The sequence below is a fragment of the Cupressus sempervirens genome, chromosome 5, assembly GCF_028749045.1.
Source record: "Cupressus sempervirens isolate cs-2001-9-10 chromosome 5, ASM2874904v1, whole genome shotgun sequence".
NCBI classification, from domain to species: domain Eukaryota; kingdom Viridiplantae; phylum Streptophyta; class Pinopsida; order Cupressales; family Cupressaceae; genus Cupressus; species Cupressus sempervirens.
In genome coordinates this window covers 255,626,754-255,645,305 of record NC_143122.1, presented here as the reverse complement: position 1 = coordinate 255,645,305, position 18,552 = coordinate 255,626,754, and the positions used below count along the sequence as shown (strand labels likewise).

The 18,552-nt window shown below is 35.0% G+C and overlaps 1 protein-coding gene across 2 annotated transcripts in view; it reads right to left on the bottom strand.

Moving 5' to 3' along the window:
• Positions 1 to 18,552, bottom strand: part of LOC149555502 (uncharacterized) — a 178,096-nt gene that overhangs the window by 28,209 nt on the left and 131,335 nt on the right. The window contains exons 10-14 of one of the 2 annotated variants that reach the window (XM_089829571.1): positions 17,918 to 18,464; positions 17,083 to 17,706; positions 16,315 to 16,828; positions 15,821 to 16,061; positions 4,223 to 4,378 (exon numbers count right to left, since the gene is read on the bottom strand). In XM_089829571.1, coding sequence (XP_089685697.1) covers positions 4,223 to 4,378; positions 15,821 to 16,061; positions 16,315 to 16,828; positions 17,083 to 17,706; positions 17,918 to 18,464 — 2,082 coding nt within the window. Of the gene's footprint in view, positions 1 to 4,222; positions 4,379 to 15,820; positions 16,062 to 16,314; positions 16,829 to 17,064; positions 17,707 to 17,917; positions 18,465 to 18,552 lie in introns of both variants that reach the window. The other variant, XM_089829570.1, reaches the window with a different exon arrangement.

Here is an 18,552-nt window from a genome sequence, read left to right as displayed (position 1 = left end):
AGGCAAATCAAATGGAGTATTTTTCAATAGAGTCATAGTCAGAGGGAGAGGATCAGCACTCTGATTTAGATGAGAGTAGTACTCCAAAGAAGAATATCACTCCTATGGATGATAAGTCGTTGGCACGATTGACAAGGGCTCAAAAGGCAATCACATTTAGAGTCAAGGGTACTATCCAAGGGTAGAAAGTGATCTCTCTCATTTACATTGGTGCTACACATAACTTCATAGATGCATGACTTGTAGCCACGAGAGGTTTATAGAATGAGGAACATGCTGGGTTTAGAGTCATGGTAACTAATGGTGACAAATTATTATACACTTGGAAGATATCTAATCTTCACATTAGGTTTGGAGATGGCTACAAGTTGGAGGATGAGTTCTATGTAGTAAACATGGGAGACTATGATGTCATCCTCGGCATGACATGGATGGCCTTGCTAGTTGAGTTCATTCTCAACCTAGCAAAAATGGAGATGAGATTCGAGCATGAGGGAAGAATTGTTGTACATAGAGGACTTTCGAATGGGAGTTGCAGAGTAGTCTCCCTAAGGAGAATGCAAATACTTTTTTGGCATAATGACATAGAGTTTGGCATGACTGAGCTCCTTTACCTTGGGCATATCATCAGTGCCAATGGTGTTCGAGTTGATCCTGAAAAGATTAGAGCTATTATGGATTGGCCTACTCCCACAAACCTCACACAGCTTAAGAGGTTCTTTGGTTTATGTGGTTTTTATAGGAGGTTCATTAGGGGATTCTCACAGATTGCCGCATCTTTGACAAATCTTACCAATAAAAGAGCCTTCACATGGACAGAAGCAACGCAAAGATGTTTTGACCACTTCAAACAGGTGATGCCATCTTGTCTGGTTCTAGCTCTACCTAATTTCATGAAGCCATTTGAGCTTCAATGTGATGTTTCAGGAGATAGGATAGGAGCAGTATTGATATAGGAGAGACACCCCATTGCATTCGAGAGTAAGAAGCTCCGAGGAGTTGAGAGGAGTTATTCTATCTACGACAAGGAAATGTTGGCCATAATGCATGCATTGGCCAAATTCCAATCATATTTGGTAGGTGGGTGTTTTGTGATCAAAACTGATCACAACAGTATTAAATACTTCATGAGCCATCATGATCTTAATGACCGACAGTAGAAATGGGTTACTAAATTATAGGCTTATGACTTTTATATAGAGTTTGTCAAAGGTAAGAAAAATGTGGTGGCTGATGTTTTTATCTCGAAGACCTCACTTGTGTGCTTTGGCAAAGGTTTCAGGAAATTGGAGAGATTGAATTGCAGCAGAGTATGCAGGAGATGATTGGGCTTCTGGGATAGTGGCGGGCACCATTCAGGATGACAGGTATGCATTGTTGGATGGGTTGATCAGATTTCAGGAGAGGGTCAATTTGATCCCTACATCATAGTTTAGAGAGGAGATTTTGAGGGCATTTCATGATGCACCTATAGCTGGGCATCCAGGGGTCTTCAAGACCTATAAGCAAATCCGAGAGCAGTTCTCATTGAGAAGGCTCAAGGATGATGTTCAAAGGTATGTTAGGGAGTGTGCAGCTTGTCAATAGAATAAGGGAAAGCAAATGTTTCCTATAGGTTTACTACAACCCTTGCCCATTCCGGATAGGAAATGGAAAAGTATTTCTATAGACTTCATCATTGGTTTACCGCAAGTGCAACGAAGAGATTGTATTTATGTGGTTGTAGACAAATTGACAAAGTTTGCTCACTTCTTTGCTATTCCTACTTATACAGCAACTCAGGTGGTAGATTTATTCTTCACAGAGGTTTTCAGGTTGCATAGGATATTGAGATTTATTGTTAGTGACAGGGATAGCAAATTCATGAGCGCCTTTTGACAGGAGTTGTTCAGGTTATGCGGTACAGATCATACACTTAATACGAGTTACCACCCTCAGACAGATGGGTAGACGAAGATAGTAAATAAATGGGTGGAAGGCTATTTGCGGAACTATGTGACTATGTAGCAGAGAACGTGGGTCAAGTGGTTATACATGGGGGAGTATTGTTACTATACCACATATCACATGACCATTGGGATGACTCCATTTATGACATTGTATGGATATGAATCACCCAGCTTCATGGATTTAGTTTTGGAGAATAGCCGAGTGCCCAAAGCCAAAGACCTATTGCAGGATAGTTAGGATATCCTAAGAGCGCTTAAGGAGAACATATAACAGGCTCAAAATCAGCAGAAGTTGTATGCTGATCAGCATAGGGTAGAGCACAATTTTGAGGTAGGGGATATGGTGTATTTGAGGCTACATCCATATAGGCAGCCATCGCTCAAGAGGAGCGAAGCAGAGAAGTTGAAGCCTAGATTTTATGGTCCCTACAAGGTGAGTCGCAGAGTGGGTAAAGTCACCTATGAGCTTGAGCTTCCAAAGGGCAATCAAGTGCACAATGTATTTTATGTGTCGAGGCTTAAGAAAGCCATTGGTCAGGGTGTAGTTCCTTCTACAGATTTATCCCTTTGGATGAGGAGGGGAAGCTCGTGTTAGTACTTGAGGCCTGGACAACCAAGAGAAGAAACTTAGAACTAGGATAGTGAAGGAGTATTTTGTTAGATGGAAAGACCTACCAGAGGAGGATGTTACATGGAGAGTGAGCAGGTTATTCAGTAGGCTAGACTGAGATTGCTTGAGGACAAGCAATTTCAAGGGGGGCGGACTATAATGTCCCCACTTTAGCAATTGACCAAGTGTGTGTGCATTAGCCTAGTTCTACATGGTCCTGAGGGCTAACGAAGGGTTTAAAGGGATCTTAGAGTGTTTTGGCCTAGTCATCTCCAGTTTGGGCCAAAACGGAGTTGATTTACTTAGACTCAGACATACTTACTATTTTTAGTAAGTCAACAGGACACAGGGGAGGCTAGTTTTGGTGATTGAATTTGATACTACTCGGCGAGAGCTTTCCAATGAGCTAGCACTCCTGCTATTTGGAGTCCGACAGCTAATACATTTTTATCCCTGAAGTATTATTAAAGTAACATTTAATTTAGTTGTAAAATATTTAAGTGTTACTTTAATATTAAATTTTATGGGAATGTGCGCAAAATAAAAAGGGGCGCCTAAGGGAGACATAAGTGATTATTTTAATATGTTTTATATTGCACATCTTTTAACCCACATTGCTCATCGAATTGAATTGACTCTTGGAGAAAGAATAAGAAGGGAACATTAGTGGCTTCATTCAACAGGTTGAATATGAGAAGAAAATTGATGTGTGAGTTGCAAATCCGTTCTTGGCATTAGAGGACGTCTACCTCTCTTGTGACATTCTAGATGTCATTCCCTTGGGGTTTGGCCTTTGGAATTCATTGCTATCAGCTTCATTAATAGGTAGATTGGGTGCATTTCTAGCTACAGTCAGATTGGGTGTTTGCTCATATCCTTCCCGCTTCTTGTCCAATGCTTATGCCATTCTGAAGGGATGATTTTATGAGGGTCTTGGACTGATTGAAGGCAGATTTTACTGTAACAGCACTGTAGTGCAGCACTATTCACGTTACTGTAGCGTGACACTGTACACGTCACTGTAGCACAACACTATTTATGTTACTGTAACAGCAAGATGGAAAGTCATTACAAGAACATTGTGTTATAATGCTGGAGTAATTAGTAAGTTGAAAAGCCTACTTCGTATCTGATTTTCTTAGTTTGAAAATCAATATTATTTCAGCAGTAGTTCAATCTTCAATTCGCATATTATTATAAATTCCTTCTTATTCATGTTATGTTGTTTCAAATCTATGCAAAGACATTAAAACAAACAAACATTTTATTTCTAGAGCCATAAAGAGGGTTTAACATTTAACAGAGAATTAATAGTTGGATGCAAATTATTTGACTAAATTCTTATCAGCAATTGGTTCAGTTTTTGGGCATTTCTAGGGTGCCCATTACATATATTCCTATTTTGACCTCAGGTTTGAGAAAAGTAATAGATCGAGTTCATATTTTTTTCATTAAGTACTTTATGCATTTACAGAACTATCTGGTTGAATAATTGGATATTTTATATGTTCTTCACCAACAAATTATGGCACAGTACTTTGGTTTAAATATCCAACCACAAAAATCATATTATTCAGGTGTTAGATCTAAACTATATAACATTAACAATTTAATACTGACTGCTTATCTGATTCTTCAAGTACAAAAGTAACATCACACCAACCTGTTGAAGCATCTTGATTGCCTCATAGGAATTCATGGTCGATTCACGGTCTGCTTGAAGACATCTCAGCTTCACAAGTGCCTTGAAAAATTTGAAATCCAGCTTGTCTGTTTTTGTAGAGCCCTCATTTACTGCCATATACTGATTCATGTATCCCTGAGAAAGAAACCACAGATAATGTTCATTAATTCTGCTGAGTGCATTAACAACTCTAGCTTAGATTAATCCATAAGCTGCAGATAGAAGGCCAGGTCAATGTATATTACTATGTAGAATAAAGAAAAATTGAATCTCTCTTACTAAAACAATGATTTAAATAAGCCTAGGACTAAAATGAGCTAATGAAAGAAATGAACAATGACATACAGAAATCTAATGGCAAGCAAGGAAAAGATGCAGTGAAAGGATAATTGAATGCATACATCTTCCTTGTAAATATACAGTAACAAGTCAGAAATAAATAGATTCTAGAACATACACAATTATCTATAATCCAATACTGCAACTTGGTTCAGAACCAACATTATGAACCTCTTATTGGGTCTGCAGTGATAAGACTAATAGACTTTTGCTGTACACAGAACTAGGGTGATTTCTCTCCTATGTGCTCGGTTGATAAACATCTTAGAAACAGTGACTAGGATATCCCTGTTAGACATCTTCCCAACCAGCTCAGTTTCAAGCTTGGGTGAAATCATGGGGATTGTTGTTAAGCCTTGACCCTCAACAGCTGAATAACAACATCAACATTCTTGCCAACGAAAAATATGTGTCAACAATCTTGCTTTTTCTTCTATTGCTGTCACGTTGCAATGCAGATTGAGTTGATGCACCAATATATCGCTTGATACAAATCCATTAAACAACATAAGAGAAGAAACTCAACATAGGGACAATTTAAAACATTTTAGAATATTAGTGTGTGGACATCATGATTGGAAAACTGACATGGCAATAACTTGGCTGATTGTAAAATCTTAAAAAATCACAACTTAGGCAAAAACTTGAGGAAACATTCAACAATAACTTAACAAATTTAATGGGCGTAAAAACACAGTTATTAAAAAAAAATTCTTCAGAAACACATACTTACACAGTTCCACGAAGTTTCTTGATGGGGAAACTGGGAGATGGGTTTTGGTGATGGGGGACCAAAGGCCTAAGTTAGGGGACGATGGAGGCATAGCAGTGCTTGGGCACAAAAGGCCTGGCACAAATACATATAGTACTTCAAAAACTAGTTATGACAAGACGTGTAATGAATAAGCATAGGAATTGCAAGTGAAACTTTGGTGTACTATGTAAACTTTAAACTAATTAACATTAAAAACATGACAGTTGTAGTCAGCCAAATAATCTAAGTAAATATAAATGTATTTCTCTAGGTTCTGATAGTCATTTTTATGCATTATAATCATTAGTTCTGTTGTGAGGATTTCACACCATTGCCCCATTGCAAACGGTGACCTCCTCATTTTGCTATAGCAGCAGTAGTAGTGGTCTTAGGTGGTCTTGGTGACAATTCTCAAGTCTTCAAGTCTGAGAGTGAGTATGAGCAAATTTGGCCCAATAGAGCTAAGTTTGTCAACGCTCTATGAGGAAATGAGTTAGAACCTTTTGAGAATCCATGTTCTAGGTTAAATTTGACCTTTGAGAGTCAGGAAAGGTTGTGGGAGGCAAGTTGGTAATGCTACTAAAGACGTGTTGAATCCTAATATTTGGCTTAGTCTAGAAATTTTGGATAGCTCCCAAAATCTAGATTCTTTATTGTAACTCCTATGAAGCTGAAACCTAACTGAAACATCCTAACCGTATTTATATAAATATAACTTAGGAAATGTTTCTTATATTTAATCTTATATTATCATAAATCCTCGCACACACCGAGCTAAAAAATGGTTAAGTATGGAAAGTACTGATACAAGAGGGAATCCTTGGAAGTGGTGGAATTACGCCACCCTAGAGGAGTCCAAAATTCTCTTCCCACTTAGAATACTGCCCTAATGGCATGAAGTCCAAAGCCTATTCTTAGTTCTAAAGATTGCAAAAAATAATGAAAGAAAGGAAGTAGCGATGATTGACATTACAATTTGGAGGCTAGAAGGTTGGAAGCAAAGTTTGTGAATGGTGCAATTCCTCAAAGAGATCAAGGGGCGATGATTGATATGACAATTTGAAGGCTTGGAAGTTGGAACCAAAGTTTGTGAATGATGCAATTCCTTAGGGATGGCAAAATTCCACCATACCCAAGGATAAAATCCTCTAGGCCTACAACCCACCTTGCTATGTGAGGCTTAAAAATCTGATATTTGGTTTCCAAGTACTAAGAGGGAAGAAGGGATAGTGAAAGGAGACAAAGTGCTGCCATAAAAAAGGGTGAAAACAAGCTAGAAATTTTGGATAAGGTAAAATACTCATGCATCCTGGGTTTTGGCCTGCTATGAGGACAAATCCTCCTCACCATCTAGATCCTGTTCTGATTTCAAAAGAAGAGAAAAGCATTGAAATGGAATGATAACGGCGTTTGGTACCAATAGGAAAGAAAGACATGACTAATTGAACTAAGTCTTTGTGAAAGGGGAAAATCAAGCGGCATGAGGAAAAATTCTTGGAAGTGGGGGAATTCCACCACCTTAGAGGATTCTTTTATCCTCAATCCATAATCTCCGCCCTGTAATGTCCCATTTCAAGACATCTACTGATTTGTTTCTAATTTGTATAAGTTTAATAATATTTTCTATGATATCCTCTTCAACCTGTGATATTCCATATATATATATATCTAGTATTTCATAGAGATGTGTCTTTTCATTTAATTATATTTAATAAGGTAGTTATATTATATATTATTATATTAATTATATATGATTATATATTATATGAATCATTTTAATTAAATATTATTTTAATATATAACAAAGATATAATATCATATACTATTGTCATACAAATATATATTAATTATCTATGGCATATAAATATCTAATTATATATAAATATATAATAATATTCACATATATATATATATATATATATATATATATATGTATATATATATATATGTATGTATGTATAATTAATATTTATAATTATATAATATATAACAATTTATATTTGTATCTTAGTATAATTATAATATTTTATATAAATTATCGATTATTAAAATTATACTCTTTATAGATAATACTTATTTATTAGTTAATTTATATGCCAAAATGGGGATATCACAGTCCTCCCCTCTTGAATTTGCTTGTCCTCAAGCAAAATCATTCATACACAAACTCCTTCATTGATACAAAACATGTTTGCATACAAAAGTCCTAAAAGATTTATGAAATATTCATCTTTAATGAATGAAAACATGAAGCAAACATGGTGTAGACAAATGAAGACACGAAGCAAACATGATGCAAACAGATGAAGACACGAAGCAGACAGATGAAGACACATGTTACGCAATTCCTTGATTGTGAATCTGCAACCACGAAAAAATTATTAGTACACATTTATATATAAATTTTCCTTTTTAGGATTTCCTTATATCAATCCCCTGACAAGGTATTTATGGTCTCAATTTAGTGACTTGTCGATCAAAAGTATAGTTCATTTATTAACTCATCATTTTCTAAGTATGGGAGAAGAAACTATAACAGGATGCCCTATTACCCAATCATGGGCCTCACCATTCTCCCTCATTATTGTTATCTCTCTCCGATCATCATCTCCAAGATAGTGCCTTTGTATGATGTACCCTGGGGTATTCGCTCCACCACAGGCCTTACCTAGTACCCTTGGATGATGTAGCCCAATGCCCATCTCACCGCAAGCCTTACCTAGCACCTTCGAATGGTGTCACCCGACCCATTCCACTACAGGCCTTATCTTATCTTGGAAGATGATGACCTTATTGATTTTACTTAACAATATTATTTGCGATAATGATTGAAAAACTAATATTACTTAGAATTCAAATATTATAATTTTAAAAACTTAATTCTGTTCAATCATTATTTAATGGTAAATATCTTTAATTTCGATAATTATTTGATTATTACCTATCAACTTAAAAATCAATTTCATTTTATTGTAACTATTTGATTAGAATCATTAATAGTGGGTATTAGACTATTCAATATTCATCACAATAACAAAATGTGTCAATAATAAGAAAGACGCTAACAATTATTTTATAATAAAATATATGTTACCTTTATGTGATGAAGTGATGATTTAGGAGTATGAAGTAATCTTCATATTCCACTTTCCACCTTAGAGTTCCTTATTCGATGTTGATCTCAGGTCATCACATATATGGTTTTGAGTGGACCACCTTCAGTTTTAATTATTTAAAAAAGTATATGATGTCTATTCTTGCCTTTAATTTCCATATTATTATATTTTCAATGGGTGTCTCTTATCTCTTTTATTATTATACTTATATGGGCTTCAGGAATACCCATATTATTCCTTATTCGAGGATTATGTATCTCTTTTATGTTTAGAATCGTTTTGGCCACCTTTTTTTTTCATAATTTTTTTCTTTCTATTATCTTCTTCAATATTTCCTTCAAGATAGTAAGTATTTCCCAATATATAAAACTCCACAATTTATACTAAGATGGTGTTAATCCCATCTCCTATAATTTCGGCTTTTTCCCTCTTAACATGTCTTACCCATATCCTTATATTTTAATTATTAATTTTCTTTCTAAAAAATGGCATCTAACTTATTTTATACACCCTAGATTCTCACGTGGAATTCCCATGTATTTAAATTGGGTTTAAAATGTAAGGTGGTTATGTTCTGGGATCAAGAGATTATCTCCTCTTTCAATTTGAATTATTCCTCTTTTGACTATTGGGTCCTTATTTGCATTTGTTGATTATTTATTTATGGATCTTTAGGACAATATGCAATATAGGTGTTGGTTAATAAAGCGCACCGTATGCATAACTTGTGGAGTAATAAATGATGACATCAACTATTAATTTTCTTTAGTCTCCTTCTTGATCGCCGGTAGGTACTATATTACTTTGCATATATATATATATTTGGTTCTCGATTTCCCCGTACACCCTAGCAATGGGTACTATTTCTCCTACACTGCATATGATTGAATCATGAGGAGTTTTTATTGTTTTTTAACCTTATTTTAATAGTTCTTCTTTAATCCCATATCGCTCCCCTATCATTTTCCTGATTTTTCTCTGTATCTCCTACGATTGAATGCTACGATATGATCAAGCGTATATCGATCACTGTGTGTTATCATGAAAGGCTTGATCATTCTTCGTTTTAGGATTCTTTCACAAAATCCCCACTCTTCTATTCACTCCTTCACTACGTTACTTTGATGTGGTTGCACCTGTGTTATCCACGTGGCGGTATCATGGCAGTTAAGGGTTTTCAATATAATAGTTTCATTTCCAAATAAGTCGATTGAATTTTAATTTCAGAAATAATATATCTATCATTAAGATAGATGAAAGTCAATGTTACTTTCAAATCCAATCTGTAAACAAATCAAGTAGATAATGACCATTACCAACTATAAGTTTTGTCATTCTTATAATCACCATTATGTCCATCCCAAGTGCCTGAAGTTTTCATCTTGTTTAGATGCTACTTCCCATTTGTTCAGATTTTAATACTTCTAATTTCTAAACTATTCCGGTTTTAATGACATTGCTCTTTGATATATATATAGAATGATATTATCGGGTCTTGGTGGCAATTACGCATGTTCTGTTCCATTGTCCACAATGAAAATCTTCCTCTTAACATATATATTCCTGTACCGACCATGCATAGTTTGATGATTAGTTGTGGAACCAGTAATAGTTTGCACTTTATTAAATTTCATTTTTCTTTCTTCTTTATTTGGTGTCTTTCACATGTGAATATTCTCTTCTTTTATTGGGTAATCCACTGTTCATACTACATCTTTCTTCATTTGTATCAAACTCCTTTGTCTACTTCCAGGGATTAACTTCCAATATTAATCTCAACTTATTACAATTTCAGTCGAACAGATATGCATTAAGTTATCAAGTTTCAATTGGATGGAGACATTACAATCTCCTCTCATTAAAATTATCATGAGAAATCAACGAATACGAAGTATAGACAAACTTTTTGTAAGCTGGGAGTGTGACTGTTCGAGCTTTGCCCATCACTATTATAATTCAAGTTGCTGTTATTTCCATTGACAATTGATTGTTAAACAAATCTTTAATTCTCATTTATTTATGAACTTCATAGACACAAGCTGGCAGGTCGATGCTCTAATACCACTTGTAATGTCCTGTTTCAGGACATTCACTGATTTGTCTCTAATTTGTATAAGTTTAATAATATTTTCTATGATATCCTCTTCAACGTATGATATTCCATATATATATCCAATATTTCATAGAGATGTGTCTTTTCATTTAATTATATTTAATAAGGTAGTTATATTATATATTATTATATTAATTATATATGATTATATATTATATATGAATCATTTTAATTAAATATTATTTTAATATATAACAGAGATATAATATCATATACTATTGTCATACAGATATATATTAAGTATCTATGGCATATAAATATCTACTTATATATATATATATATATATATATATATATATATATATATATATATATATATATATATATATATATATATATATATATATATATATATATATATATATATGTATGTATGTATGTATAATTAATATTTATAATTATATAATATGTAACAATTTATATTTGTATCTTAGTATAATTATAATATTTTATATAAATTATCAATTATTAATATTATACTCTTTATGTATAATACTTATTTATTAGTTAATTTATATGCTGAAATGGGGATATCACACACCCTGCCTTCATAAGGATAAAAACTCAAACAACCTCCCTCAACTATGAACAACAAAATGAAAGGAGATGGAGCAAGAGTAAAAGTCCTCAAAGACCCTTGAATTCTGCCCTGCCTTCATAAGGATATAAACTCAAACAACCCCCCTCAACTATGAGCAACAAAATGGAAGGAGATGGAACAAGTAAGAGTAAACATCCTCAATGACCCTTGAATTCTGCTCTGCCTTAAACAGGCAATTTCCTGACTTGGTTAAAGAATAAAATCAGTCCATGATCAATCCTGGGATAAGCCAAATAAAATGAGATAAAATTCAGGGATAACGCAAGATTGGGAGCAGGAGATAAGAAAGAATCCCTAGAAATGGCAGACTTCTGCCACGTTGGAAAATTCCATAATCCTCTTACCACCTCAAATCCTACCCATGTGATGTGAGCATAAGACTTGATGCAAATCAGATTTACACTATGGAATTTGAAGTCGAAATTTGTGAACTTTAAGGGGAAATGATACAAGTTAGAAGTTTGGGCTAAGAAAAGATTCCTCAGGGATGGCAGAATTTGGCCATTCCTGAGGATAAAATCCTCATGCATATGAAATTTCTGCCCCGATACATGATGCGATCAAGGATATGGAGGACTGATTTTCTTGGAGAAATGAAACATTTCAAAAATCATTATCTTCCTTAAATAAGTTAGCCAAAAGAGCTGAAAAGAAATTATTTTAAATGTTTTGATTTGTCCTAAAATGCACATTGTCTATATAAGGAGCGAAAGGGAAAATTCATTTCAACACCTCTCAAAAGAAAACACAGTCCTGCGAATGAGCGACAATCCCCTAATGAGTGAAGTTTCCTCTTGTTGACCACAAATCCCTTTCATTCAAGACATCAAATCTTATCCCTCAGCAAGCTTTCTTATAGAGGGAGCAATTTAGGCAAGCTACAGGGAGATTTTTCTCCAAAGTCAGCAAGAAGGGAGTAAAGAAGATGAAACTTGGACCTATTATACATCGCAAACTCATTTGGGATCCAATTCTTTGAAGGAATTCACTTCAGATTCCAGGAATAAGGTTATTCTATCAGAAAAAAAAATAACAGAACTCGAACCTTGCAAGAAATAGAGGAATTTGGCTTCAAGCTTGAAATACTCGAATGACTGAATCCATTCTTGTTGGAAGTTAATTTAATTTATTTTCATAAAATTTAAAGATTCCATACATGCTTGCTTATAATTCATGAGCTTAAAGCTTTTTCTCTCATTTTAGAAGTTAAATTTGCTGAAGAAGAAGCTTGAAGGCAAAGAGAGTAAGGAAATCAAGCTCAACCTCATGGACCTCAAGAAGAAAGAATTGAAGCAAGTAGATGCTACAAGGATATAGCTCAAGCTCGAGGACACCATATGAGAAGAAAGATTCAAGTCAAGTTATAAAAGCTCAAATTCAAATCAAGATCAAGATTGGATTCAAGAAATCAAATTTTCATCAACTTGAATTTCCTCCATAAATCAAAGTTCATTTTGAAAAGTGCAAGTGTATGGGCACTTCACCACTTCAAGAATTTCAAATTTCAAGTCTACAAGTACAACCAAGCACAAATCATGGTAATGGGAATATTTCATGCACGGAAATGGAAAAAAATGTGAATATGAAAAATTGGAGAAGATGAAGTGATTTGGCAATATGCCATTGCAATTGAAGAATTGGCAATATTGAGTATCAAGAAATATATTTTTATCACTGAGAAATTGATTCAGTCTAAAAGATGAGGATGTGATGGTGGCATTTTTGGAAGGCATTTGCACATGTTTGATCATCAAAACTTCAAGTTTTGCTTCTCCAATAGGGGCATTTTGGCTGCAAATCCATCAATGATCAATCTAAGCTCAACAAAATTGCAAATTTGAATGTGTTTTCCTCTCATTACAGCCTGTTTAGGGCACTTTTTTGCTCAAAAAATCCTATTGTTTGGCCATTTCTCTTCATCAAACCTCCAAGTTATTGTCTCAAGGTAAGTTCTAGGGCATTTGTTTTCATTTTCAGCTTGTTTATCATTCCTCTCAAGTTGCATTTGATGCCCTATACAGGTTTTTGGAATATCATTGCACATTGCATATGATTTAGTCAAAATGGTTGTAGTCTGTGTGCCTTTTAATCCTCTAACTTACCACACTTGGCAAGCAACGGATTTTGACTCAAAAAAGCATTCATTTTGCAAAAATTGAGTCAAGATTTGAAATCTATAAGTCTCATTGCTGCAATTGAAATGACCCTTATTATAAAGGTCACCAAAACCCTAATACTGAGCTTATGTCAAATTTGTCAAATACTTAATATGTAACTGTTAAATCTCAAACAGATCCACCTTATAGAATGGCTATAACAGGTGTACTGATAAATTAAAAAAAACAACAATATTCAAGAGAACAAACAGATCTGTGACACTTCAATGGTAATATCAAAAAGGTAAATGAATAACAATGTCCATACTTAGTTTTCATACAATGAGATTAACAGCAAGAACCTGAGGTTTTTCAATGAATCATCATAGGCATGAATGCACTCCTCCATGTCTGACTGTAAACCTGCTGATGAAGTTACTGACAGATTTGGGTCTATCCCTGTCGGCTCTTTACAAAAATCGTGCTGAATGCCGTCTCAAATTGCTATATAGTTTGTGCAATCTTACTCCAGTTATAATGGCGAACTGGTCGGCTAAGTCAAAATGGTATCTGAGAGTCGTTCCCAGCTATCCCGCGAGTCGCCCAATATTTGATACAAATCGTGCTACAGATCAATTTCCGCCGGGTCCAGAAGAATTCGCATTTAATCTCTTAACCTACGAAAAATATTCTTGCGATTTCCTGATAATCTTCTAACTCCCAAACAGGGGACGGACACTGACGATCTTAATCATTCTTCTGTCCCTCCTGCCAATCCGTCCAACCTTGTGCGATAATATCTAACCTTTAAACGACGCCTATCTGTTTTAAATCGAATCCGCCTACAAGGAATAGCGCTACATTTCTTATGAAAAATCAGTGATGATATTAGGTATTGTTTTAAAGTGCCTCCACTGCCTGGACTGTGGTATGAGGAAATTCTTCATAAGCCCGGTCCTCCTCCTTCATACAGTTTCTTTATTGCTATGAGTCTCTACTGAACTGAATCCTTAATACTGGCCTTAGGCCCCAGATTTTGCCTTGATGAAATGACTGTATCGTCACCTCCAATTTGCAATAATTCAGGTGATATTTCACACCCTCAAAATTGCTTACCGATGGGAGTTTTCGTTCCCAAAGATAAATTGAGAATTTGCAAACCAAATGACTACAAATTGCTCCAACTGAAAAAGAAGTCGAATCCACAAAACCGCTTGTGCAAATGGGTGCCTCTTGTCCTCTATTAATTCACTTTTTGAGAAGTCACTGGAAGCTTCCAGAATCGTCCTTTATAATATCTTATTATAATGCACTTTTATTATCAAATAACTTTATAAAAAAAAATTAAATAACTTTATTAAATGAAAAGTGCAATCTTAATTCATCATTAGAACATGTAGACCCCATTTACTGAATGTAGCAAAATACAATCTTCTGGCGACGAGATGACTCTCTCTCCAAGATCATTTGCCTACGAGAGTCGGTGATAGGCAAATCTACTGTAGGAATTGTGTTGCTAAAAAGGGGACATGACAGCAATCTTTCTCAATCTGAAAATCTTCTTGAATTTATTTTCAAATTTTGCGTAAAAGACTAAAGAGTCTTCTTCCTTTACTTCTTGTGGGAAAGAGGTAAGATCTTTGTCAATTTCATTGGGCTATATTGTGTATATGTTTATTCCTTTGTTCTTGCAAATCATTTCATTTCCATTTTAACCTCATTTCCACTTACAATGAGTTTACAAATAAACTCGTTTAAATATTTCACAAAAATGACCTAGAATTGCAGCAGTTTAGATAGCACGTGGTGGTTGAGGCCCTCATTGCTGATTTGCAAAGACTTTCACAAGTGGTAACTACCATAGTTGGCATAATCACAGAGTAATCTGCAATTAGTCAAAAATCGCCGAGTATTTTTGTCAGTTGAGTTTTCCTGTCAAAAAATCGCCATTTCAAAAACTCGGCAGTTTGAAAAAAGTTCGCTGATTAATAGCAGAGTTTTTGGCGAGTTTTAGCAAACGACTCATCCACACACACAGGCCAGGGATATAGGCCAAAATATTACATTTTTTCTTCACCAGTTTCCATTGGTGCCTTTTTATTAAAATTTAGCGGTTTTTTAGGTTAACGTATTTTTCTCGAGTGAGAGTTTTCCTGAATAAAATATTGTAAAAATATGACTTGTAGTCCTTTTCAATGAAAGGCTAATTGAGCCACTTAGAGTGTGGATAAAGGCTTTTGAGTTTTGAGCTGTCAATGCTCCAAGAAGCAATCACGAAAGCAAGGAAATTTGCTCCTACAAGGAGCAAATTTCAACCAAGGACATTTCAGCACAAGACAGATGAGGTATAATCAAAACCAAAATGCTCCTTTAGGAAGAAAATTTCAACTGACATTTGAGCACAAGAAGGTAAGAACAATGCATTGAAAATTTTCTCTTTTTTAATTTTTTCACTATTCATCAAAATCCTCAATATTATTTATACTTGAATATTTCCATGTACTAAACCATGAAGAAACACATCAGTTTTCCAACAAGCTGAGATATTATCATATTACCTGTGCTGCATCATATGAACCTTGTCTCATCAATCCTCTTGCAGCCTGAAAAAATATACAAGCCTGCTCTGAACCCAAATCGACAGCCAGAAGCCTGGTAGAATTTTCATTGTCTCCACATTTTCTTACAAGATCTTGAGACTTCTGGATATACAAGAGTCTATTTTGTACAATGTCATCCCAAGCCTCGACATCATCAAACTTGGCTGTGGGCCATCGATTCCGCCACAATGAAAGCAAGCTAAAAGGAAAAAAACAGTAACACAAAACTTAACACTCTGGGGAAACCAAACAGCAATAATTGCAAAACTGATTTCAAGCAAAGAACAAGTTTCAGGCATCCAAGCTTTAACTCTGAAAGATGAACTTGATTTTAAAGTGACAAAGTAAACGCAATCACAAGAAGTCATATTATTCTGTATCTTAATTCTCAAATAACAACTCACTAGATCAAACTAAGACACTATAGGAAATTTTATGCATGAGATGCAAACCTCTGCAATTGAACCCTTTCACTTGTAATTGGGATCATCTCAACAAATTCATCCACTTCTACAATACGCTGAAGCTTCCTTACTAGAAGATGTCTGCTGACAGTTGCAAGTGGATGAATGGATGACCAATGATTTATGAAACTGTCAAAACCTTTTCGAATGTAGAATTTGGCAAGGTCAAACTGATCATTTAATACAGCTAAAGTTGCAAGCTCTACACTGAACTCATAATATAACAACTCTCTTTTTGTGGCATTATCAAGTGCATCCTGTACGAAATCTGATAATAATGAGCTGTACGTTGGTAATTTAAGAGATCCCTTAATGAAAAGACGCAGGTAAGGATCTTGTATGCCTGGAGACCACAAAGTCTGAAAGTCGGGTTCTTCTGATGCTTCTTTATTGATCTGAAGAAGTGTGTCCTCCATTATATCTTGCCACCGATTCAAGTCTACCAAACACTGCAAGCGCTGGTTGTACCATAAATCTTGTTCTACACTAGTGATATCAATGCCTGCAAGTTTATAGCAATTAACAGTATTGCCTTGCATGAAACAAATCAACTGAAGCATGACTTAAAGGTTCACAAAAGAATGGAAAATCAAGCCAAATAGAAAATATGGGCATTCCTTTTCCATTAAGACCTTAAGTAATGCAGGTTCCATAAGGTTATACAAGATACATTATATGTTAAAACGATTTAATTTACGAATAAAATGAAGAGGAAAGAATAAAATGGTATAAGCAAACCTTCTGCAGTATTTGCACCTTCAAATTGATTGATTGCATTGTCATAAAGCTGAAGAGCTTTGTTAGAATCCCCATACAACTGAGACTCCAAAGCACGTCCAGTTATTATGGCTTTAGTAAGGCTTGTTTTGTATATAGAAAGCACCACATCATGTTCTCCAATTGACTCATACAGCTTCACAAGCTCTAACCAAGCTTCAAAGACAAAATTTTCCTTACGAACTTTCCTAGTTGGTCCACAATGCCTCTTTTTACTGGCTTTATGCACATCATCTGCAGGTGTTTCATGTAAAATTGCATTCTCTAAAAGAAGGATTCCAGTATGATAATTTCTTGACTTTTGGGAAGCAGAACCAATGATTTTTGGCTGTATCCAAGACTCCTTAGTCTCCAAACAAATATCCATTGCACAGCCAACAAATGATGCTCCATTTCTAGTCCTCTTCAGTGCTGCCTCAATGCCATCTCTTACTGTATGTTTCAATTCATGCTCTGCTTTGTGCAGATCATCAGGATGTAGAGAATACATAGAATGACAAAAGACAACAAGGAAAAGCCTGGAAAACACATTATCTTTCTCAGCTAAAACAGACAGAGGAATTATAACATCCTTGTAAGCAATTTCAATGTCTGGAAGTTCTCCTGAATCACAAGAAAGTGAATACATAATTTAATCATGCAATGCATCAAGAATACATTCAACAAACAAATCGTTAATAGGCATATGTCACATACATATGAAAAGAAGTAATTTTATGATTTTGGAATTTTTTGCACTTATTACAACAGGAAAAAACCTCGAAAGTTATCAAATTAATATGTTAGGAATGCTGAGATACAAAACCTCACCCACCTATCCGATATTTCCTCATCATTTGCACTTTGTTTGCTCGTTCCAGAGATTGCTGCATCAACTGTGATTGCCTTCTGCGTGCAGCATTTATTGCATTGATTTTAGCTTGAGAATTTGCAAGGCTGGATTGTAAAATTCGCCGTTTTAGCGTAGTGCCTTTATCAATTAAAGTTTCTCGTCCATGTTGAGATCTGTCTACACTACTATTGCCCTCACGTTTTGAAAGTGCAAATAGGGAACTTCCCACTTGTACATCCCCAGTTATAGAACTCTGTGTCTGTGAAAGTGATAGTGGTTGTGATGGTACATATGTTGCACGGATGTTTTGAGTTTGGGCCTTTCCTTTGGTATCAACAGTACCTGAGTCTTGAATGGTATTATCCAGTGAACTTAGACTAGTTAGCTGTGTTTGTGTTTCTGAAAAGAGAGGAGTCAATGGCAATGTCCCACCTAACCAAGATGTGTTTATAGTGTACTCATGGAATTCACAATCGGAAAGCGGAGCATTAAATACAGGACGTTCGAAATCAACCGATTCTTCACAAAGCTGCAAAAAATTTCAAAAGAAAAACTTAAAAATTAGAAAAGTGCATCAGAAGAAAATCTTTAAGTCATACATCTTAAAACTATTGAAA